The sequence below is a fragment of the Vulpes lagopus genome, chromosome 11 (genome assembly GCF_018345385.1).
Source record: "Vulpes lagopus strain Blue_001 chromosome 11, ASM1834538v1, whole genome shotgun sequence".
Classification (NCBI taxonomy): Eukaryota; Metazoa; Chordata; class Mammalia; order Carnivora; family Canidae; genus Vulpes; species Vulpes lagopus.
The window spans coordinates 22,323,779-22,349,796 of record NC_054834.1 but is presented as its reverse complement, the minus strand read 5'-3'; the positions used below and the strand labels follow the sequence as shown (position 1 = coordinate 22,349,796).

Genomic DNA, 26,018 nt, shown 5'->3' with positions numbered 1-26,018 from the left:
TGTGATTGGACCTAATTCAAGGGAAAACCTAACAAATTATGCTGATAACAATGGAACTTCAGGTTCACGTTCAAAGCAAATCAACTCATAAATGAGATAAAACTGCCAAATATCATTAGTAAAAATAACGAGAAAAACAACAGCAATAAGAATGGACACAGAGAGAGAAAGACAGGCAGTGGGAAGAAAGTACAAAAGGTCACCAAAATAATGCTTAGCTAAGTTAAAGCTAGCAAGAGAGGAAAATTGTGTGTGTGTGTGTATACACACAATACCTAAAATAGCCAATTATTTCGGTTCCATCATCAAGCTATTGAAATAAAATAATTACCGACTGATTTAGTTTCGATCTATGAAGATACTACTGTGTCAACCAAGTAATTTGAGATACTATAGACTACCAATATTATAAATCATTCCTAAAGTATTTGGATATAACGGAGTTGGACCAAGGGATGTAAAACCAGTGATAGAACATCGCAGGCAGCAAGGCCTTGTTCTGCATCCCAAGCACAGAATTCTGAGGTGGGCAGAGAACTCACAATATCAGTTTGAGACCATCAGATGTGATAGAAAAGTGGATTTGAACTTTTTAGTTTTTATTTTTTTTCTCTCATTGATTAGCGTGTGACGTGGAGCAAATCACTTCATCTTTCCAGGGCTTGGGCTTAGTTTTTCTATAGGCCAAATGATGGTTCTGGGGCGGGCTATCTCTAGAATCTTTACCAGCTTTTAATTTCCATGATTATATAGTCTCCAATTCTGATCCACGGACTGTGAGCCCAGTGCTGCCATCGTGTGGTAGGTACACTGATAGTTCTGCATTTTTAAGTTTGGTTGAGGAGGGAAAAACCAACAGAGCAAACTAATTGAAGACAGATGTGCAGTCAAAAAGACACTACCAGGTTTAATTAAGGTTAGCCACAGTGGAGTAATAAAACAAAATGATGTCTAACCATCTAGTATCTGAAGAAAATGAAAAGGTCAAAAAATAATTTAAAACAGATTGAATTGCTTCACAGAAGATAAAATATGTTTACTTGAAATGCCCCCTCTATAATTGAGTATGGAAATGATTTAACACTCTAGGATTTATTCCTCTAGGGTACAGGTGCCCTCTCTGTGGGAGTGGGCTTATTCCATCATTTATTTATGTAACACATTCTTTCTCCTGGTTGGTACTTAATAGTACAAATAAGAATTAAAAAGAGAGTAGATGCAAAAATGTAAGTCCATGGTATCTGAGACTCTGATTAAAAGAGAATAAAGCAAATGTGGAATCGTTTTAAATTATTAATTTGGAATCACAAGACTATGGAAAGTCAGATTTAGTTTGAATGTTTTAAAATATTATTTTAAAATAGCACTGGTTTTAAATATTATTGAATGTATATTGAAATATAAGCCAGTGTTCGCCAGTTGTCTATATGTCCAGATCTGGAATCAGCACAAGTACTAATGTCTGTAAGAACACAGTCTTGTCCTCCCATGGAATGGTGACTATTTATACTATTTCTTACTGTCATTCCAATTTGAATGCATATATAAAATATCCATGGTCTGTTATGAACTTTTAAAAAAAAATTTCACAAAACTATGCACTTCTTTGTTTAGTGCGTGATCATTAAATATTCCTTTCAATTACACTGGCTTCAGAGGGATTAGGAAAACAAAACATCTACTTGAATGATCCCATTTTTCTCTACAATATGACAGATTAAATTTGCATCTCTTTTTTGAAAGCTACAAGAAAGTTGTATTGTCCCCAGTTTCCTTGACAAAACATGGAGAGAAAACCCCTCCCACCTCAAGTGGTGGTGTTAACCAGAGATTTGTTATTTGCATAATGGACACAGCCAGGTGAAAAGTAAAATATCTACTAAATCATTTGGATGTCTCAGTTGTTGGGTTGAGAGAAAGAATTGTTGATGTTATTATTATCATTTCATGGGATATTGCTTCAGAATAGTTCCAGGATAAGCTTTTAAGAAGGCTACTGTGGAAAACACAGGCTCAGCTTCCAACAGCAACATGGGTGTGACAAGCAGAACCAAAGACAGAAAGTGGTCTATGCAATAACAGAGCTGTGATCTGTGCTGGAGAGGGCGGGTGTAAAAGAGTTGGTTTCTGAGTGGGAGGATGAGGAAAGTGCACAGAGCAGGAGCAACCCGAGCTGCGCCTTTACAGACGGGTACAATTTTGATTTGAGAAAGTGATGGGGGCAGAGAAAGGCATGGCCAAATTGGAAGAACCATTCCAGCCACAGGTCAGGAGAAAAAACCAAACAAAACACAATGCCAAACCAGAGGGAGCCAGCTTGAGTGGTCTAAGGGGCCTTCTGTGGAAAACATACAAAGGAGAATGATGGGAGATCTATTTGGAGAGAAATAGATGCTTAAGGACTTTGAGAGGCAAACTAAAGAATGTGACCAAACTTATGAGATATCTTGAAATTACATAAGATCTAGCCTCTGATATCAAGTCATAAAAGCACTTTATTCACTAACATGTTTGAGATAATGCAGGCTTAGCCCAGTGAAATTAATATGTTCTTGTTTGGAGACTGTTTCAAGAAAAAGAAATTAGGAAATCTACACATTTGATGACAGTAAAGTGTTTCATTCAATATCATACTAAAAAAATAATAACAGTACTGTTGATTAGATTACATAATGCCAATCAAAAAGTTTGGCAGATTTCCTTTATTTACAACCAGTTGACTAATCTGACTCATTCTGTGTTTGATTATACAGTTTAATTTACCTTATAAATGTTCATAATTTTATATCATAGTCATATATCCTTTATACTTTTTTAAATTATCCTTTTAAAAAGTCCTTATGTTAACACTAAATACACCATCTGGGTTTCTTCTACAGAAGTTGAAGAAAACATCAAACAGTACAATGTTTTTCTGTTTCCTCAAATCTACTATGCGTTACTAGTAATTCACTGCCGATTGGTTATTTAACAATATTCAAGCCTTTGTCTAAATAGTTAGTTCCAACTTATAGACACGTGATATATTATTGGCAAACACTTCTTCCTTATTTCCTTATTCTGAGAAAGTGATCTTGCCATCACTGGAATATATATAATAGCAATTCCTAGTGGGTTTAGAGAATCTGTTGTCCTGAAATAGGAAGAAGCCGGGAAGTAAGGAAAAGCCAAAACTTTTGCAAGACTTGATCCTGATTACCCGGATGGTGGATTTCCTGTCCTCGAGTGGTTTCCCTCACAATGTCTGTATTCTTCCCTTCATTTGGATATATTGGTTTTATTAAAATTCCACCAGAGTAAGAGTCATTATTTTTGTATACATCCCTTTTAAGAAAAATATAGGTATCTCAAAATCATTAAACGATTATCAATTATTCGCCCAGCTGTGTGCATCTATCCAATTGCTTAACAAACTCCTGATTGAATGCAGGTGTATTTATAGAAGAGAATGACTCTAAGTAGTTTTGTAGCTTAGAACATGTCTAGAATTAGAAAGAAAATCGAGGCAGATTCATTGTCAGGACTAGATATGCTCAGAGATAATAGGGAGTCACGATTGACAAGAAAGCCCAGAAGAGGTTGGGAGTAAGGCAAATACAATCACAAGATGAGGAAGAGAAAGTCACTGAGCTCCTGCTTCATCTCACTCCTCATGGTCACAGTCTTGTGAGCTGAGGTATGTGTTACTGACCCCACTATTTTCAAATGTGAAAGTTGAGGCTGTTTAGATTTACTCCAGAATGAGGTAGGATTCCAAATCCTGTCAGTATGATCAAAGCCCATACTCTTAAATTCTGACCATGTGGCAGAAGACAGAATTATAACTTTAAAAATCTACCTCGAGAAGTTTCTCTCCACAAAAGAAGAGCGAACACTTGCCTTTCTCTTCTGTTTTTTGTTCCAAAAGGTCCCCCCAAGTCTCCTCTGATCTAGAACTCCACTAACAGTATTGGAACTGTACTCCTCCTGTATTGAGCAGCACAGAATTAGGTTTCTATGGGAATATGGGTTCCTTTATACCAAAAAAAATTCACCCTTAAGGAATTTTTGACACAAGTCCCAATCATAAATGAAGACATGCCAAAGGGGAAGCAAAGGTCTTCAAACTTTAAAACCTGCTGGAGATAGTTATTAGAGATACATGCAAACAAGAACAGAATTCTTCAATCACATCTTGAAATCATCTGATGTGTTTTGCATCTTCACTTCTCAGAAGAAAAAGAGATTATTGGTTAATATGGAAAATAATTGAGAAATTTTCCCTTATCCTGCTGTTTCACTCTACCCAAGTCTTTCTAAATTCCTTGCCCCATGAAATAGCCAAAATTCATATTTGTTACTCATATTCCTTACTATAATACTGTACAAATAAACCACAAATAGCAATAAGAATAATGGTAATAGTCATAGAACAGCTACATACTATTTACCTCGGTCTATAATCTGATGTTTTATTCCTTGAAACAATTGAGGTTTTTTGTTTTGTTCCTTTATGTCCAATAAAAATACTCAAGTACTTAGTGTTACCACAGCACGTTCTTGGCTAAGGAAAAGAAACTGAAAGGCAAGTTAAGAAACGTGGAGTTCTTGTTAGAGCTGTGTCATTATCCATGTAAATGAAGAAAACGTTTAATTATGCATTTGGAGATCAGTGGGAGTTTCATTGATTGATTGACTGTGGTGTTGACTCTTCCCACACCATGCAGCAAAGCCTACCAACCACCGGCCTGCAGAAAGCTCCGTGTCCACCGGCTCCTCGGGCAGCAGCTTTGGCAGCGGGTATAGTGTCGACAGTGAAGGGAGCAGCAGCACTGCAGGGGAAACCAATCTATTTCCTATTCCAAGGATGTAAGTGGGTTTTTTTTTTCTTTTTTTCGCTACAAAGTTAACAGCATGATGACTAAGCTTTTCTTAACACTTAACAGGAAATAACTAGATAATTATCCAGTTCTGAGTCATTGTCCCTGAAGCACTTCAGCTGTTTATGCCTACATAGAAAGTAGAAGGTTCAGGAAAGATTGGATTAAGGAGGAATGCTGGTCACTTCCAGGACTATTTAATCAGGGCAATCTGTATTTAATAGGAAAACTGCCAGCATAATAACTAAATTAAGTTCAGCAGCAGCAGTCTGTTGATGCTTCAATCACATCATGACCACACACAAATATTATTGGTATTTGAGATAAAGTTAGATTAATTTACTTTGAATAGGGAGAGATTTAAACAGATTTAAAAGCTCACATATCATTTTGGAAATAGGTAACACATTGGGCTTCTTGTAGACACTTTTCAGTTATAAATCTTACCACAATTAAAATGGAAGATTTTGAACTAGAGCAAAATCAAGGAATACCTGGATGCCCATAGATAATCTTGGAATAGAGTTCATTAGTAACAATAGGTGAAGCCTCAAGAAAATGAAATTGCAAATCGAATGCAAAATGAAAGCAGATTGTGTTTAGAATATGTCAGAATGGATCCAGTCATGTTGGTGGCAAAAGTTAGTATCTGAGATACATATGTAGGTTACGTCTGTTCCAATATCAGAGTCTATACTTTTCAGCCTTTTCTTCTCCTCCGAGGTAACTAGTTTTCCGGATTTTCGAAAACATCCTCACCACACCCATCTCCAGGATCTAGGTCAGGGCAAATCTAGCTTTGCAAGGTCTGTGAGCTAAAAATGGCCTTTGCAGTTTGAAATGTTTGGGGAAAAGACACCAGAAGAAGAATCGCATTTTGCAACATACAAATTATATGAAATTGAGATTTCGGTATCCATAAATAGAGTTTTATTGGAAGCCACACCCATGCGCTTATGTCTTACCTAATATTTCTTCCTCACTATAGAGGCAGGAGAGTACAGAGACCATTCAAACCATTTCCTATCTGGGCCCCTGGGAGTTTGCAAACCCCTGATCTGGGCCCCTGTTAAAGGATCTTCATTTCTCCAATGTTGAATGAAGTCATTTCCAGGAGTAGATTTTCTATAGTAGATTATATATATATATATATATATATATATATATATATATATATATATATATAAAATGGCTCAGTTTACAAAAGCAAAATAATGGGGGAAAGGAGTTTGGACAGTGAAAAATGTGTTTATTTTGTGATTTTCAAGTTATATTTTTCCTACTTAAATGCTATATTATCGGATCACCTGCCCATCTTTTTTTTTTTTTTCTTAAGACTTAGGCTACAGATTCAATACTTATATTTAATCAGGTTTTTTTTTAATTGGAATTATTCTAAAAGGAATCTAATCTCATCAGTCCTCTGCCTCTGATAATCTTGTATGAAGAGGATTTCAGGAAATTCCTTACATTTCTCTCTCAGCTATGAATATCATATGAATTTGTAATTTTTTAACCACACATCATTTAATATCCTTCCAACTTATCCACACTTTTCAAAATAATTTAACACTGATGATAAAGTTATAACTTCAAGAGAAAAACCACGTTATTTCCTCAACATCTAAATATCTGAAGTGGAAATAGATTATGTATTTTTTGCATACACACCAATTTCCAATTTTATTTTTCCTATTTTCCTGTTCTCTTATAAATCAAAGCTTTTAAAAACTGCCTCAGACACACTATGTTTTGCCATATTGTTTTGCCAAAGAAAATTCTCTTTTCCAAAGCAGTATTTGGTATTTCTTTTTATGTCCTTTTGTGTCTAACACAATTATTGTTTAGGCCAACATGAGAGTTCAATAAATTTTTGGTGATTGATTAACAAATATAAATTATAAACTGAGTAGTCAGCATGTTCTGAGATGAAGAGTATTTCCTGGGAATTCAGGAAAATTGCATCCTTCATATAATCCACAGTCTCATTTCCTTCGTATTTCATTTAGCTTCACGATGCTGCCGAGGTACCTGTGGAATCTTAGAAATGCCTCTCCTGCACATTCTGTCTATATACCTAATGTTACAGTTTTCATTAAAAACAAAGACTGCAGCAGAATAGCAGATACCGTTACAATTTGAAACCTAGGACTCAATATCAAATAAAAAGTTACCCAAATTTTACTATTACTAAAAATTATGAATATTTTGTTAAAATTTGGCATATATAGAATAGTAATTTTTCAGTACTCTCATCTGTTAGATGAACATTACTAAAATGATTTTCCTTTTCATTTGAGTTTGACTCAGTAACAAGCTGTCTGGTTCCCCTCACTAGTCATAGTAGCTGCCCACAGTAAGATTGCTACTGAGTTATTAAGCTCTTCTCTCTGTCTGATTGGCACAGAGCACAGTTAATTTTTTTTGAATCTATCGTCTACTTGTATTGAATCTCACTGAAGCAGTTAAACAAATTAAAGTTTTGTGCATTCCTTAATCAAGACTTTTTTGGTATATATTCAGATGCAGATGGTATCTACATGTATATAAGTGTGTGTGTATATAAATATGATTTCTAACATTTTTGCAAGTCCTTCGCACTTGATAAAAATTTGTGTTGAAACCTCTGACCTAGAATAGTCATAATGGAAAATGTAATGGCTTGCAAGTTAAAACAATTTCGGAGTTTATATCTATTCCTCTTTCATTATGTGCAGGACCAACTATATAGAATGGTAAGAGGATTTTTAGAGCAGTTTTCAAGTGAGATGTAATTGGATTCTTTTTTTTTTTTTTAATTTATTTACGATAGTCACAGAGACAGAGAGAGAGAGAGGCAGAGACACAGGCAGAGGGAGAAGCAGGCTCCATGCACTGGGAGCCTGATGTGGGATTCGATCCCGGGTCTCCAGGATCGCGCCCTGGGCCAAAGGCAGGCGCCAAACCGCTGCGCCACCCAGGGATCCCTGTAATTGGATTCTTAAGAAAGAAATATAATTACATCTTCAGCAAATTCAGCAAACGAAATATTTTTGTGAAAGTAAGAACTAATTATCAGCAAATCCTGCCATGTCAGAATTATTGTCTAGAAAGTATAGTATCGAAATGTTCTTTTGTTCAAACACCCTTTTTAACACTTAGGTGTTTTTATTTCATCATTTTAGAACATCTTATATAAGTATGTATAAAGGCAATTCCAAAATCTTTTCTATGCCATGTAGTTTTTTTTTTCTGACTGAAGAAATAAGAGGTAACCTATAGTGTTTGGACTGTTACATTATCAATATTCTGAACATACAGTGCTCAGAGTATCATGAATTCTTCATCGATTTGGCCTCCCAGAAAGTTCGAGGCTGAAACTAAAAGAGTACTAGACTCTGGCTGAATTCTAAAATTGTTAGGTGCATACCTACTTATTAATATTTTCTATTTATTGAATTTTATGATATTTCAGGTATTGTGTTAAGTACTTTATATACATTTTCCATGTGATTTTCTCATACCCAAAAGCTAGCTAGTGTTACTATCTTTACATTAGAAGAGGAGAAAGAGATTTACCAGATTGAGTAGATTTGCCGTAGATGACAACATAGCATGAAATAGTGAAGCCAGAGGCAGAGACCAGGAGGTCTGACTTCAAAAGCCAATATGCTACCCACAGTTAAAAATACAGACAAGGATCTGAAAGTCACTAAGTAAAATAAAAATCTGTTATTACAATATTATTTTTGTAAGTCATTTAATTCAATATTTCCCTTCTCTTCAAAGGGTCTGTTCAGGTCATCATAACAAAACAAAGGTATAAAAAGTCTTCTCACCTCCTGAGTTTAAAAAAGGGGGAAAAAAAGCAACACCCTAATTCTAAAACAAAATTTGAAAATTTCATGATAGTCTGATCTTTACAAATGAGTCTATGAATAAGACACTGAATTTAGAGGTATTCTGTTCAGACTAAGTACAAATAATAAACAAGCCCCTATTTCTAAGATCAACATGATACAGAGCAATTTATTGTGTTCATACTTGCCCTTCAAGTAACTTATTTCAGGTCTGCTTACATACCGCCATTCTAATTTTGTGAACTGGGTTTCCTCATCGGCATTTAGGAGACCATGACTAAATATGTAACCTTTTATTTTCTTTTTAAACAGAGGGAAGATGGGACAGAATGGGCAAGAGCCCGTAAAGCAGCCAGGAGGAGGAGTGGGACTAGCCGACCCTGAAGGTAAGTCAGAATTGACAGCGTGGGATTCCGGTCGAATCTACATGTGATGCTATAAGTGTTTGATTTGTTTCCTTTGAATATAAATGTACATTTCTAAGTGCTAATGGCAAGAGCCCTGGCAAGGACGGCATCATTCTCTGTTACCTATTACATTAGAAATTTTTCGTAATTTCATTGGACAATTTCCCAATTTCTTGATTTATATTTAACGTGTAAGTACTTTGGGGTACTAAAAATATAAAAGAGAAAGAAGAGTGAGACGAGTGACAGGAGAGAGACTCGGGAGACTTTTTCAGGAAAAGCAAATATCTTGTTGAAATTTTAATTTTTTTTTTGTTCAAATACTGTGCAAATAGAAAATAAATCATGAAACTTCACTTAAAATGGGAATTCTTAAATGTATGGAGCTCAGAAGAAATTAATGGAAAAAATAATTTTATAGGAAAAAAAACGACTTTTAAGGTAAAAACCCAATTTGAAGTTAAATTTGGTTTTATTAAACAAATGGTAAATGTATTACAAAATGCCAGAAAACCCTTAACTTCAGCAGACACATATTCAGTATCTGCAAGGTGCACAGTGACCTGCTTGTCTTTCAAGATACTGTGATAAGATCTGACGGTACGTTATCCTTCACTGAGTGTACAACCTCTCAGTAATTTCGACTATCTTAGTTCCTTTATACCAGCCTAAGTACTTTTCATGTATTATCTCATTTAATTGTTAAAGTTACCCATGAAGGTAAATAATATCATATGCTGGTTTTACATAAGAAGAATCCAAGGTGCAAATATCATACAAGAGACAAGAGAGCAACTTGAGCTCAGGCAAATGATGCCAAATCACCTGCTATGGAAAAGGATGACTAATGGCCCGGTATCCCAAAGACACTAAATGGAGGTATAGGAAACCCAAATCCCTGTTATCTCACTGGTGACGGGATCTGTCATCAGAAACCTCATCTGGCAAATGCTGGATGCTAAGGATGCCAAATCCCTTGTGCATTTTCTGATTCTACTAAAAGTTTTTCTTTAGATTCATTCAAAGACTGTGTCTTTACCTGCTGCCAACTTCCCCAGGGTTCCACCCTCATTCCACCAATCGTTTTAGACACTCTTTTTCTGCATAGACTCAGCAGTTCTCATCTATATGTTGATTAGTCCCAAATTTACCCTCCAGACTCCCTGGAATTCAGACTCCAGTAGTTCATGTCTGCCAGGCATTCATGTTCAACCAAGAGAATGGAAACCATGCTGAAGATTTATAATAGGGAAAGTTTATGGCTGACAATGATTACATAGTCACGGTCTCCCTGAGAACCCGAGCCGGCGGCAGTGAGCTAGCAGACCTCTTAGGACGCAGAGGAGAGCCGCTGTCCCTGAGAGCTGAAGCCAGGGCGAGACAAAAATGCAGGGAGCAGGAGGCAAGGAAGAGGAACAGCACTGTTACAAACAGATCCCAAGATACACAAGGACGGGGGATGGGAAGGTCCTGGTTACTTCTTCCTCCCATTCTCCAATCCCCGCCAGTGTCTGACCAAATCCAGCTGGAGGCCACCTGCCAGGGGGGCCTGAGAAACACCCTGGGGGGCAGCTGCCCTGATGGGGGGGGGGGAGACGGAGAATGGACCTAAGGTCCAAGAGGCACAGGGCCGGTGCAGTATTTTGCCTGGAGATCTTATAGATGAATCCGATTACATATGTCCTGAACTTAATTCACCCTCTTCCAGATTTTGCCTCCTTCTCCTCCTATGCTCTTCTATCACTAACAAAATCTACTTCTGTTTACACCATAATTTGCATATTTTGGTGTCATTGTTCTTTGACTGGAATGTACCTGTTTTTATGCCTGTGTCCTCCATACAGTTGAACAACAGTTAGACTAGGGCTATGCTTTAGTCATCCTGGTGGCCCCGCACTTAGCAGAGACCCTTGACAATAGAGTCGCTTCAAGAATGTTGAGTGAATGAATGAATAAATGACATAATTATGTATGAAAGTAATGTCCCTTGATTTTCATGTGACTCTAGAATTCAGGTCAATTGAGAAGCAATTCATGGGCACTTATTTCTAAGTTTAATTACTTAATTTAACTTTTCTTTTAAGTTTACAGATAAAATTAGTATAAGTGTTAATAGCTGCTAATGAATAAAAATTGTTCATCCTAATACTGTTTTCTTCTTTCTCATCAGTTCCACAAGAAGGAGTCAATCATAAACTATTTTATATTTTACTTAAACTTATGAGTCAATATGTTTATATTTTAGTGAACTGACTCTTACTTGTAGTTAATTTTGGATTAGCTATTGAGCAGAGGGCTGGAGGTTTAGATGGGGATAAGATGGAATACATAATGTAATATAAGTCATTTATAGGTATGTGACCTTTTGGTAACAATAATCTGAATGGGTTGTTTTTGACTGAGTTACTTCTGAAATGTTGACAATAAGCAAATTCATAATTTACACATCTATATGAAGTTGAGCATGAATAGTTCTCTAAAAGATATATGAGATTGCTAATAATATGGAGAAGAAAACTGCAATAAGTATTTAACCTTTACAAATAATTTTAAATTTAAAAGAATACTTAGAGGGGCACCTGGGTGGCTTAGTTGATTAAGCATCTGACTTGGTTTCTGCTCAAGTCATGAACTCAGTGTTGTGAGAGCCCTGTGTCGGCTCCGTGTTCAGTAGGGAGTCTGCTTGAGATTCTCTCTCTCCCTCTGCCTTCCCTCCACCCCATGCACATGTGCTCTCTCTCTCTGTCTCTCTCAAAATAAATCTTAAAAAAATACATAGAGAGTAGGGAGAAAATTATTAAATTATACAGGAATTTAATTATTCTGAGCAGATAAGAAGAAAACATTAATTTAACATGCAAGATTTTGTTTTGTCCCTGTAGAAATATTGAATCAACTCTGCTGTAATGCAGGTATATTTATGACATACGTTTTGTTTTGAGCGATCCAGAGGACCGCTTTCACTTCCTTTTGTTCTCAGTCAATATATATATATAGCCAGTTTATGGAGAACAAACAATCAAAATAGAGTTAGTGCAGTTTGTTCATAGACATTATAATTAGTTTCTTGACTGGATTTTTCCTCCTTTAAATTCTTCATCAGGACACCAGAAAAAGCGTCTCTTTGTAATTGCTAAGATTTTCCTGCGTGTTCCACTTCACCTTGAATCTTTCATATTACTCATTTAAGCACATTATGCACACCTTGTCCACTCTAAGGGAAAGTAATCTATGAAGATATGCATACGTTATATCAAGAGTGTATCATAGATTTTAAGCAATCACCCTTAGACAGTTTAATTTAGTAACACTTTTACTCTTGTTTTGGAGCTATAATGCACAGAATTCAAAAAGTAATGTTTTATGGGGTTAAAATTTTATGTGGAACATTTTATAGAATTTTTTTAATGCTAGTCATGTCCTTGTTCTACTTACTGAGTAAATCTATTTATTTTTCACTCTGATTTTTTAAAAAATCATGTTCTACTTAGTCATTTTCTCCAATACTGTTGCATCTTCCCTATAGCAGTGACTCATAAATTTTAATCTCATTCTGATTAATCTCATGCTTAGTGGGTCAGAATATGAGATCAATCAAAGGTTCTGAGGTTCCAACCTAAGTTGTAGTAGAAAATGGTAATATTTTGTGGACTATCTTTGATAATGACCAGTTGAACTTTCACAATTTAAATAAGTGCACAATGTAAAGTAGAAATAAACACTATGTTTAACACATGATTAACATCCATTTCATTGTAGCTAATATTAAATTAAAACTGAATATAGGGCCGCTTGGATGGCTCAGTCGGTTAAGCATCTGTTTTCAGCTCAGGCCATGATCCCAGGGTCCTGGGACTTGGGCTCCCTGCTCAGCCTGGAGTCGGCTTGTCACTCCCTACCACTCACCTCCAGCCCCTGCTCTCTCTAGCTCTTTCTCAAATAAATAATTTTTTTTTTTTTAATAAAGACACAGAGAGAAGCAGAGACACAGGCAGAGGGAGAAGCAGGCTCCCCATGGGGAGCCTGATGTGGGACTGGATCCCAGGACCCCGGGGATCATGACTTGAGCCAAAGGCAGACACTCAACCACTGAGCCACCCAGGTGCCCCAATAAAATCTTTAAAATATAAATTAAATAAATACGAGTGAATATAAAAGAGAGCCATTTGGATTCCATCCAAGAGTGATGTTAGTCAAGACTGACAATATCATGCGCTCTTCAGAAGAGCTCTACAAGTCCACTCCTCTTAAAGATTTAGATCAAAGAAATTAGACTTCCCAGTTGTAATGATAAGTGTTTTCCCAGTTTCCATTAAAACCCCCTAATACCCTTAATAGATGATCCAACCCTTTCCTACATTGTTTTATATACTTTTTTACATTGTTTTAATTAGGTATATTTAGTAGTGTTACTGTTTGTGAGTAGGCATCCATGGATATTACATATAGTGACTGGCTTTACCCATTTATTCTCCTAAACCAGGTGTTCCAAGCTGTAGCAGCAGGCATTAAGAATTACACTTTGTATGAGGTTTAATTTGCTTGGCTGCATGTATTTAAAAAACAAATAACCTTAATACATCATTTATTTTCTTAAGTATCTTTAGAAGCCTTAATTTAATCACTCAATTTCCATTTTCAATGGGCCAGAACAAATAAACCTCTACCATTAGAGAAATATGCTAAACTCTACCCACAAATGTTTTCAAATAATTGAGTCGGTGAAAGCACATAACCAATAATGCTAACCCAAGGAGGCAGGGGCCAGGGAGTAGGAGAGAGAACAAGATTCAATTCAACGTCTTCCTGGAGGTGGGGTTTTTGTTGTTTTGAAAAAGCATGACAATTTATGTAGAAATTATGTAGAAATTTATGTAGAAATAATTAAAGTCTTTAATGATCACAACAATTTCATTTTAAATGGCATCTCAAGTCTATTTTATACACATATATATTTTTTACATAGCTCTAAGGATGATTAGTATGAGTTCTTTTAAGGTTAAAAAATACATTTTGCAAAGTCCATGAAACAAGTGCAGAACAGAAATGATTTCTTGCATTAAACCAATAAAAATTTGGGCCTCAGGATTGGAATTTCTATCTTGTTATCCTGTTTGGAGGCACGTAATTTTTTTTTTGTTCTGTTTCTTATATTCATTTAATTTTCTTTCCATGACCAGTTGGGTTGTTTAAAGATTAGCCCACAGAGAGAAAAATATAAAACCACTCTGAAAGACCCTCAATTAGAACATAACAGCTGGTCTAAGGGCAACCAAGTTACTCATCAAACACTTGTGACCAGCACTGGGATGAGCCCTGGGCTGCCGTGTAGAATGTGACACAGTCCTTGCCCTTCTGGAGCTTCTACTAGAGTTCCCACAACTCAGATAACAGTTATAATCTTGATCATGAAGAAAAATTCATTTCACCCTCAAGACATTTCCATTTCTTCAGGCTCTATTTCTAATTAGACTAAGGAAATTTCAAATTAAATATGAAATGTCTTTTTTAGTGTCTTTTATATATCACTTCTCCTTCTATTATTTTGGAGTTTTCTGATCCTTTTCATTTTACTGATGTCAAGAATGATCTTTCAAGCAGGTAATTAATTAATCTTATTATTAAAGTATAGTTGACATTCAATGTTATAGCAGTTTCAAGTGTATTTCATCATGATTTGACAATTCTAGACATTACTCAGTTCTCATCATGATGTGTAGTCACCACTTGTCACCAAATAATATTATAACACTAGTATAACAATATTGACAATCTTCCCTATGCTGTACTTTTCAATGCTATGACATTTATTTCATAACTAGAAGTTTGTATCTCCTACTCAAGGAAGTAATTTTTAAATAAAATGTTCCTTTACTTAGGTTTGGTTTTATTGAAGATGACAATGGACAAAATTTATTTACAATATATTTACCATTGTAGATGTTTTGTTAAATTAATTAAGAAAATGTGATGTTATTTGATTTTTAATTCAATTTTGAGGTCAAGGGAAATGTGAATAGTGGATTATTTTCTATTGTTTGATTACTTGTGGCACAAAAATTGTGCTTAAAAATTGACCAAAAAATGCACATTATATTATAAAATTGTTTTCATTTTTTTAAACACTTTTTATTGAATTTCAATTTGCCAACATAGAGCATAACACCCAGTGCTCATCCCATCAAGTACCCTGCTCAGTGCCCATCACCCAGTCACCCCATCCCCACATGCACCTCTCCTTCCCCTACTCCTTGTTCGTTTCCCAGAGTCAGGAGTCTCTCATGTGCTGTCACCCTCACTGATATTTCCCACTCATTTTCTCTCCTTTCCCCCTTTAATCCCTTTCACTATTTTTTGTATTCCCCAAATGAATGAGACCATATGTTTGTCCTTCTCCGATTAACTTACTTCACTCAGCATAATACCTTCCAGGTCCATCCACGTTGAAGCAAATGGTGGGGATTCGTCCTTTCTGATGGCTGAGGAATATCCCACTGTATACAGAGACCACAGCTTCTCTATCCATTCATCTGTCGAAGGACATCGAGGCTCCTTCCACAGTGTGGCTGTTGTGGCCATTGCTGCTATAAACATCGGGGTGCAGGTGTCCCAGCGTTTTACTGCATCTGTATCTTTGGGGTAAATCCTCAGCAGTGCAATTGCTGGGTCATAGGGCAGCTCTATTTTTAACTCTTTGAGGAACCTCCACACAGTTTTCCAGAATGGCTGCACCAGTTCACATTCCCACCAACAGTGCAGAGGGTTCCCCTTTCTCCGCATCCTCTCCAACATTTGTTGTTTCCTGTCTTGTTAACTTTCCCCATTCTCACTGGTATGAGGTGGGATCTCATTGTGGTTTTGATTTGTATTTCCCTGATGGCAAGTGACGTGGAACATTTTCTCATGTGCTTGTTGGCCATGTCTATGTCTTCCTCTGTGAAATGTCTGTTCATGTCTTCTGCCCATTTCATGCCTGGATTGTTTGTTTCTTGGGGATTGACTTTGATTAGTTCTTTATAGGTCTTGGATCCTAGCCCTTTATCTGATATGTCATTTGCAAATATCTTCTCCCATTTTGTAGGTTGTCTTTTAGTTTTGTTGACTGTTTCCTTCGCTGTGCAGAAGATTTTAATCCTGATTATGTCCCAATAGTTCATTTTTGCTTTTGCTTCCTTTGCCTTCATAGATGTATCTTGCAACACATTGCTGTGGCCAAGTTTAAAAAGGGTGCTGCCCATGTTCTCCTCTAGGATTTTGATGGAATCTTGTCTCACATTTAGATCTTTCATCCATTTTCAGTTTATCTTTGTGTCTGGTGTAAGAGAATGGTCTAGTTTCATTCTTCTGCATGTGGATGTCCAATTTTCCCAGCACCATTTATTGAAGACACTGTCCTTTTTCCAGTGGATAGTCTTTCCTGGTTTGTCGACTATTAGTTGACCATAGAGTTGAGGGCCCATTTCTGGGTTCGCTATTCTGTTCCATTGATCTATGTGTCTGTGTTTGTGCCAGTACCACACTGTCTTGATGACCACAGCTTTGTAGTACAACCTGAAATCCAGCATTGTGATGCCCCCGGCTCTGGTTTTCTTTTTCAATATTCCCCTGGCTATTCGGGGTCTTTTCTGACTCCATACAAATCTTATGATTACTTGTTTCAACTCTGTGAGGAAAGTCCATGGTATTTTGATAGGGATTGCATTGAATGTGTAAATTGCCCTGGGTAGCATAGACATTTTCAGAATATTAATTCATCCAATCCATGAGCATGGAATATTTTTCCATCTCTCTATGTCTTCCTCAATTGCTTTCAGAAGTGTTCTGTAGTTTTTAGGGTATAGATCCTTTACCTCTTTGGTTAGGTTTACTCCTAGGTATCGTATGTTTTTGGTGCAATTGTAAATGGGACTGATTCCTTAATTTCATTCTTCAAGTCTCATTGTTAGTGTATAGAAATGCCACTGATTTCTGGGCATTGATTTTGTATCCTGCCACACTGCTGCATGGCTGGATGAGTTATCTAGCAATCTTGGGGTGGAGTTTTTTGGGTTTTCTATGTACAGTGTCATGTCATCTGCAAAGAAGGAGAGTTTGACTTCTTCTTTGCCAATTCGAATGCCTTTAATGCCTTTTGTTGTCTGATTGCTGAGGCTAGGACTTCCAGTACTATGTTGAATAGCAGTGGCGAGAGTGGACATCCCTGTCTTGTTCCTGATCTTAGGGGAAAGGATCCCAGTGTTTCCCCACTGAGAATGGTATTTGCTGTGGGCTTTTCGCAGATGGCTTTTAAGATGCTGAGGAATGTTCCCTCTATCCCTACATTCTGAAGAGTTTTGATCAGGAGTGGATGCTGTATTTTGTCAAATGCTTCCTCTGCATCTATTGAGAAGATCCTATGCTTCTTGTTTTTTCTCTTGCTGATGTGATCTATCACATTGATTGCTTTACGAGTATTGAACCAGCCTCGCATCTCGGGGATAAATCCCACTTGGTCATTGTGAATAATCTGCTTAATGTACTGTTGGATCCTATTGGCTAGTATCTTGTTGAGAATTTTTCCATCTGTGTTCTTCAGGGATATTGGTCTATAATTCTCCTTTTTGGTGGGGTCTTTGTCTGGAATCAAGGTGATGCTGGCCTCATAGAACAAGTTTGAAAGTACTCCATCCCTTTGTATCTTTCGGAACAGCTTTAGTAGAATAGGTATGGTTTCTTCTTTAAACGTTTGATAGAATTCCCCTGGGAAGCCATCTGGCCCTGGACTGTTGTGTCTTGGGAGATGTTTGATGACTGCTTCAATTCCCTCCCTAGTTATTGGCCTGTTCAAGTTTTTTATTTCTTCCTGTTCCAGTTTTGGTGGTTTGTGGTTTTCCTGAAATGCATCCATTTCTTCGAGATTGCCTAATTTATTGACATATAGCTGCTCATAATATGTTTTTAAAATCATTTGTATTTCCTTGGTACTGGTTGTGATCTCTCCTTTTTCATTCATGATTTTATTAATTTGAGTCTTTTTTCTTTTCAATGAGGCTGGCTAATTGTTTATCTATATTATTAATTCTTTCAAAGAACCAGCTCCTGGTTTTGTTGATATGTTCTGCTGTTTTCTTGTCTCTATTTCATTGAATTCTGCTCAAATCTTTATTATTTCTCTTCTTCCGCTTGGTGTAGATTTTATTTGCTGTTCTTTCTCCAGTTCCTTTAGGTGCAGGGTTAGCTTGTGTATTTGAGTTTTTTCCAATATTTTGAGGGAGGCAATGTATTTCCCTCTTAGGACTGCTTTTGCTGTGTCCCAAAGATTTTGAACGGTTGTATCTTCATTCTCATTAGTTTTCATGAATCTTTTTAATTCTTCTCTAATTTCCTGGTTGACCCTTTCATCTTTTAGCAGAATGCTCTTTTTTTGAGTTTTCTCCAAATTTCTCCTTGTGACTGAGTTCTAGTTTCAGAGCATTGTGGTCTGAAAGTATCAGGGGACAATGCCAATCTTTTGGTATGGTTGAGACCTGATTTGTGACCCAGTATGTGGTCTATTCTGGAGAAAGTTCCAATGTGCACTTGAGAAGAATGTTATTCAGTTGTGTTCAGATGCAAAGTTCTGTAAATATCTGTGAAATCCATCTGGTCAGTGTATCATTGTTTCTTTGTTGTGATGTTGTTTCTTTGGTGATGTTCTGCTTAGAATGTCTGTCATTTGCAGACAGTCTCCTACCATTAGTGTATTATTATCTAAGTGTGTCTTTACTTTGGTTATTAATCGATTGATATACTTGGCAGCTCCCACATTAGGGACAAAATATTCATGATTTTTAGGTCCTCTTGTTGCATAAATCCTTTAAGTATGATATAGTATCCCTCTTCATCTCTTACTACAGTCTTTGGGATAAACTTTAATTTATCTGATAAAGAGGATTGCTACCCCAGCTTTCTTTTGAGGACCATCTGAATGGTAAATGGTTCTCCAACCTTTCACTTTTAGGCTGGAGGTGTCCTTAGGTCTAAAATGAGTCTCAACAGCAAATAGATGGGTCTTGCTTGTTTATCCAGTCTGATACCCTGGGCCTTTTGATGGGATCATTTAGCCCATTCACGTTCAGAGTTACTATTGAAAGATATGAATTTAGTGTCATTGTAATACCTATTCAGTCCCTGTTTTTGTGGATTTTTTTGAGCTTCCTCTTTCTTTTACAGGGTCCCCCTTAAAATTTCTTGCAGACCTGGGTTGGTGGTCACATATTCTTTCAGTTTCTGCCTGTCCTGGAAGCTCTCTCTCTCTCCTTCTATTCTGAATGAGAGCCTTGCTGGATAGAGTATCTTGACTGCATTTTCTTCTCATTTAGGACCCTGACTATATCCTGCCAGCCCTTTCTGGCCTGCCAGGTCTCTGTGGAGAGGTCTGCTGTTAATCTTTTATTTTTCCACATATAAGTTAGGGATCTCTTGTCTCTTGCTGCTTTAAGGATTTTCTCTTTATCTTTGGAATTTGCAAGTTTCACTATTAAATGTCGAGGCGTCGAATGGTTTTTATTGATTTTGGGGCAGGGACCTCTCTCTCTCCTGGATCTGAATGCCTGTTTCCCTCCCCAAACTAGGGAAGTTCTCAGCTATGATTTGTTCCCATATTCTTTCTGTCCCTCTGTCCCTCTTGGCGCTCTCTGGAACCTCAATTATACATAGATTTTTCCCTCCTGATGCTGTCATTTATTTCCCTTAACCTTTCCTCATGGACTCTTAATTGTTTTTCTCTTTTTCCCTCAGCTTCCTTCCTTGCCATCAACTTTTCTTCTATGTCACTCCCTCTTTCTTCTACCTCATTAACCCTTATCATTAGGACCTCCAGTTTGGATTACATCTCATTTAATTGATTTTTAATTTCGGCCTGATTAGATCTAAATTCTGCAGTCATGGAGTCTCTTGATTCCTTTTTGCTTTTTTCCCAGAGCCACCAGTAGCTTTATAATTGTGCTTCTGAATTGGCTTTCTGATATCAAATTGTAATCCAAAAATTCTGTAACTCTGTGGCAGAGAGTACTGTTTCTGATTCTTTCTTTTGTGGTGAGTTCTTCTTTCTAGTCATTTTGCTCAGTGCAGAGTGGCTGTATGAGTGGGCTAAGTCAATAATATCAACCTAAGTTAATAATATCAACTAAGTAAATTGCATCCTAGATGATTTTTGTTGAAGCTAAAACCCTTCTCTCTGTAGTGTTCCAGGTGCTCTCTTTAAATCTCAGGTCTAGGAGATCCCTGGATGGCTCAGCAGTTTAGTGCCTACCTTCAGCCCAAGGCATGATCCTGGAAACCTGGGATTGAGTCTCACGTCGGGCTTCCTGCATGGAGCCTGATGCTCCCTCTGCCTCTCTGTCTCTCATGACTAAATAAATAAAATCTTTCTTTAAAAAATAAAAATAAAAATAAATCTCAGGTCGAACTCGTAGGTTTTCAGGATGGTTTGAAGGTTATCTAGGTACATTGGTGGGGCCAGGTAAGTTGAGGACTCCTACCCCTCTGCCATCTTGCCCTGCCCCCTATAAAATTGTTTTCAATGGATTGAATATATTTGCTTGTTTTGAGTTTCTTACCCTAATTTTACTAATACATATACTTTGTTTTTTGTATATCTAAAATTGATCAGTGCTAAATATGAGTATTATCTATTATGTGAAACATTGCATTAAAAATTTGGATGTAACAGAGATCAATTCAATATATATGCTGATCTGAGTGGGATTACAATCTAGGATGATCCTATCTCATAATCAACCAGCAAGTAAACTAGCATAGTCAGTCAAGGGGTAGAGCCAAAGCATTCACAGTGGTTGGAAACTTTGCCATACTTGCTGTTAAATATTTTATTACCTTTAATAACTATAATGTAGAGAAGAATTGTGATAACAATTCATAAATTCAAGACAAAATTATGGGCTTTAGGAAAGCATGGGTATTGCAAAGCCTGGCTAACTCTGTGCAAGTCAGGAGGCCTGATTCTGTGGAAGTGTTTGCAGGTGGTGACTGCTTTGAAATATGGACGAGATCTAAATAGGTAACAATGAGAGAGGCAAATTCCCGGCTGAGGGATCACGGTGAGGAAAGGTGCAAATGGAAGAAAGGATATGGGGTATGGAGGGTAAAAGCTAATTCAGTGAAAATGGAGCAAAGTGTGCGAAGGAAGAGCAGAGAAACTGGAAATTTGAACAAAGTGAGATTGGATATGGAAGTTCATACTTCTGTGAACAATGGGAAGTATTAAATGTTAAGGAGAAATTTAAACAGTATCAACTCTTACAGTATTGAATCTTTCTGTGGAAGAACAAGGTAGACCTTCTTTTACATTCAAATCATCTTTTAGGACTTTTTTGGGATTGAAGTATGGTTCACAAAAAAAAAAAAAAATGGAAGTATGGTTCACCCTTGAACAACACAGGGGTTACAGGGTGTGGACACCCTGCACTGTTGATCATATATAACTTTCACTCACCCAAAACTTAACAACTATTAGCCTACTATTGACTGGAAGCCTTACTGATAACATAAATAGGCAGTTAACATGTATTTTGTATGTTATATGTATTCTTCAATTCTTAAAATTCTTTTGTATGTTAAATGTATTATATGCCATATTCTTAAAATGCTCCAGTAAACTGGAGCAAAGAAAATATTTAAAAAATCATAGGGAAAATATTTACAAGGCTGTACTGTATTTATAAAAGAAATCCACATGTCAGTGGACCTGTGCAACTCAAACTATGTTGTGCCAGAGTAACCATATATGTGTGAAATCCAAGTAGAAACAATACATATTATGTGTTTGGACTGTGAATCTAGACCTCAGGATATAGGTCTCAGTTTGGATCTAGATTCAGAGTCATGATGTAGTAACATTTAGGGAATAGCTAACATGAACCAGCAGCAGTGAGGTGCATTATCTCTCTTAAGCTCCATCCACCAGAAAAAGAAAAATCTCAGTAACAACATATACTAGCCTTCCCTTCCCCTGTCACCTTGCTGCAAGTCGTATATAGAGCAATTGAAAGCCAAAGGATTTTAGTGCTTTTGGGAGCATAGTCAAGACACAAATCCATTTGTGTCTGCCACCGAAGCCCATACTCTTAACCTAAACACAATGCTGCCTCACCAGGGTTTAGGGATGGCATTTGAAGATACTGAGATTACTGAGAAAAATGAGGATTTTTTTTTAGTTCATTGATATGAGTAACATAATATGTGAACAAAGGGTTGAGTCCAGTGCTTTCAAAATGGCAATTTATTTTTTTATTTTTTAAAAAATATTTATATATTTATTTTAGACAGAGAGAGAGAGCATGTGCGTGTACATGTGCAGGAGGGGCAGAGGGAGAGGGAGAGAGAATTTGAAGCAGTCTCTGTGCTGAACATAGAGCCAGGCACAGGGCTCAATCCTAGGACCCTGAGACCGTGACCTGAGCTGAAACCAAGAGTTGGACACTTAACTGACTAAGCCACCCAGGTCTTCCTAAGATGGCAATTTGAGCCCCTGAGTCTTGTTCCTGAATTTAAAAACAAATATACATGGGGTCAAATTTATAAATAATTTTGTAAACAAAATTATTTCTTCCTTAACTATTTGCTTAGGGATTCTTTACTCAATTGAGGATGTTAGGTACATAATGATTTCTATTTTTATCTAATTCTTTTGTTGTGTGAAATGTAATATTTAACTAAGTCAATTTCTTTTATGCCATGTGATGAAGTAACAGCAAATCAATTTTCCTGGAAACATTTGTTGAATAAACTTTCTTTGCTTCACTGATACAAAATGCCATATTATTCACACTCAAAAAATTTAAGTATACAAATGTCTTGTAATGGGCTTTCTGGAATATTTTATTGATCTATCTGCCACACTTGTTTAATTATCCTTTGATTTTCAGTTTCTTAAATTGACTGTTTTTACCTGTTTATTTTTTTAAAATTTTTAAAAAGAACTTTAAATTTCTCTTTGTTGAGAATCAGAGAAAATTCCACATAAATATTCATTAAAATTATATTAAAACTCTGATATAATTTTGAGGTAATTGACATCGATACATGTCATATTTTATCAGCATGCCATATTTTTATATGCCAATTTGGACATGCTAATTTTTATATGCATGATATTAGGCAAGTTACTGAAATTAAGTCTCTAAGTCTCTGGTTCCTAGTCTACAAAAATAAGAAAAACAATAGTACCTACCTTACCAGTGTGTTGCGAGAATTGATAGAAATAATGAGTGTAGAATGGATGACGGGCACTGAGGGGGGCACTTGACGGGATTAGCACTGGGTGTTATTCTGTATGTTGGCAAATTGAACACCAATAAAAAATTTATTATTAAAAAAAAAGAAATAATGAGTGTAATGTGCTTGGCACTGTAGCTGACTTAGAGTCAGTAAACGCTGGCTATCATTGTTCCAATTATCACCTGAATCACATAAGTGATTATTCCTGGCCTAATTTTTCCCAAGCCTTTTATTTATTTATTTTTTAAGATTTTATTTATGTATTCATGAGAGACACACAGAGAGAGGCAGAGACATAGGCAGAGCAAGAAGCAGGCTCCCTGTGGGGAGCCTGATGTGGGACTTGATCCCAGGACCCCAGGATCACGCCCTGAGCTGAAGGCAGATGCTCAACCACTGAGCCACCCAAACATCCCCTTCCCAAGCCCTTTAAACTCATATTCTCTGAAATGATCTTTTTTTTTCAGCCTTTGGCTTTCCAGTAAAAAAAGATGTTTTTAGGTCCAACATTTTCCCTTTGTTTCCAAATACTGTTATTATAGTATTCCAAGGTACTCTTCGCCCCCCAAATAATTCTGATGTAATCTCTTGTGTAGAAATGCCTCCCCTCTCTTGAGGATGGCTTCCCTAGACTTTATCATATTTTCCTAAACTTCCTGAGTTTAAAATCAGTGCAACTGATTTCTGAACCTGGAATACTCACTGGGAATTTAAAATTAAGAGTGTCTACTAAAAAGTAGTCTATTATTGAAATATTTAAAAATTCTAGGTCTTTACTCTAAGCCAGATTCATCTCTGCAGGTTATTAATGGACCACTGAAAATTAAATTTCTTTCAGATACCTTGGATACTTCTTAGCCATAGTACAAATCAAAGAACTGGCAATTGCCAAACTTAAAGCCCAGGATATTTTAGACTTTCAGAAATTAGTATCTCTAAATAGCAATTTTTATTATTTTTGTAAAATGTCTTTTTTTTACCCACAAGTCCCTGAAATGCTTGCTTTGGGAGTTAGTGCTCTAATTTATTTATTAGAGGGCAGCTCTTAAATCAAGATAAGAACATTAAAATGGAGCAAAAGGTACTAAATGTATATAAGCCAAGAGCATTCTCTTACCATAGATGTAGAAAATTAATAAAAAATATGCATATATATTACAGATATGTAGCATTTATTTTGTTCTAAATGCATTTACATTATCTGGTTCATGTGTCACAAAACAGCAGGGGATATATATATGAAATAATGATTTAGCTTTATAGTTATGGAAACAGAATCAGAGCAATGAAACCATTCGCTTAGAGTCACATAGCAACTAATTAAATAGTCTGGGTTAAAACTTAGAAAGTACAATGGGCAAGAGCCAGAGGACAGTAGATTATGAATTTCTAACATTTTTATCTTAATATTGATAGTTACAGCACTACTTCATGAAAAACTATTTTAAATTTATAAGATGGTCTGCAAAAATTGCAAAGGAAAGCAAGCATTCAACTGTGTTGATGCATATGGCCAATTAACTACTATCAATATCGATTACATTGTAGGCACTATGTTGCTTACCAAAAAAAATGTTTAAATCTTGTTTTATCAGACATTTAAAATTTCCATAAAATTACTGTACTCAAAACAGTGTTGTATTAACAAAACAGACGTGTACACAAATGAAATAACATAATGTATATATGGTAATATGACTATGAATTTTAAATGAGGGGCACCTGGGTGGCTCAGTCAGTTGAGTCTGCTTTTCATGTCATGATACCAGGGTCCTGGGATCAAACCTGGCATCGGGTTCCCTGTTCAGCAGGGAACCCTCTGCCCCTCACTCTGCTCATGTTCTCCCCCCCCCTCAAATAAATAAGTGAAATCTTTAAAAGAAAAGAAAATTAATCTACTAGATTATACTATATACCTAGTAATTTAAAGTTGGATTAAGGAGATAGAGTTAAAAATAACATAGATATTTGAAAAAATTTAGAAGACTATTTGTGTAACCTTGGTGGCATTTGCAGGGTAGCCTTCTAAGCATTAAAAGAAATCCATAAACCATCAAAGAAATAATAGATGTTTTTGTCTACAAAAAAAATAATAAAATTTGTATGGTGAAAGAATCAAAACCAAAGGCAGCAAGCAAATGATGAAGGCTAAAAAAAAAGTTACATGTGATCACCAAATATTCATTATCTTAAATAAATATCTCCTTAAAGATCTCCCATATTGGGGATCCCTGGGTGGCTCAGCGGTTAAGCGCCTGCCTTCGGCCCAGGTCATGACCCTGGAGACCTGGGATCGAGTCCCACATCAAGCTCTCAGCATTGAGCCTGCTTCTCCCTCTGCCTGTGTCTCTGCCTCTCTCTCTGTGTCTCTATGCCTATCATGAATTAAGAAAAAAAAAAAAACTCCCATATTTTGCTCAATTAAAGGTGGGGGGGAAATGGTCAGAAATTATGAAATAGCATTTCAGTGAAACTGATATTTTGCCAAAAATAAATTATCAATTAACTTATAATTATTAAAACAAGAAAATTAAATGACAGAGCCATGAGTTTCAAAGTCTAACGAATAGTAATTCCACAGAAAATAATAAGAATGGAGAGAAATATTACTTAAAAAATAGCATTTTTCTCCCCCAAATGGAAGAAAATACATC

At 36.4% G+C, this 26,018-nt stretch overlaps 1 protein-coding gene across 5 annotated transcripts in view; it reads left to right on the top strand.

The window, feature by feature from the left end:
• The window catches only part of PCLO (piccolo presynaptic cytomatrix protein), a 432,028-nt gene that overhangs the window by 354,242 nt on the left and 51,768 nt on the right, over positions 1-26,018 (top strand). For all 5 annotated transcript variants that reach the window (XM_041722030.1, XM_041722032.1, XM_041722029.1 and 2 more), the window contains 2 exons: positions 4,707-4,848; positions 9,011-9,084. In XM_041722030.1, the coding sequence (XP_041577964.1) occupies positions 4,707-4,848; positions 9,011-9,084 (216 nt within the window). The remainder of the gene's footprint in view (positions 1-4,706; positions 4,849-9,010; positions 9,085-26,018) is intronic.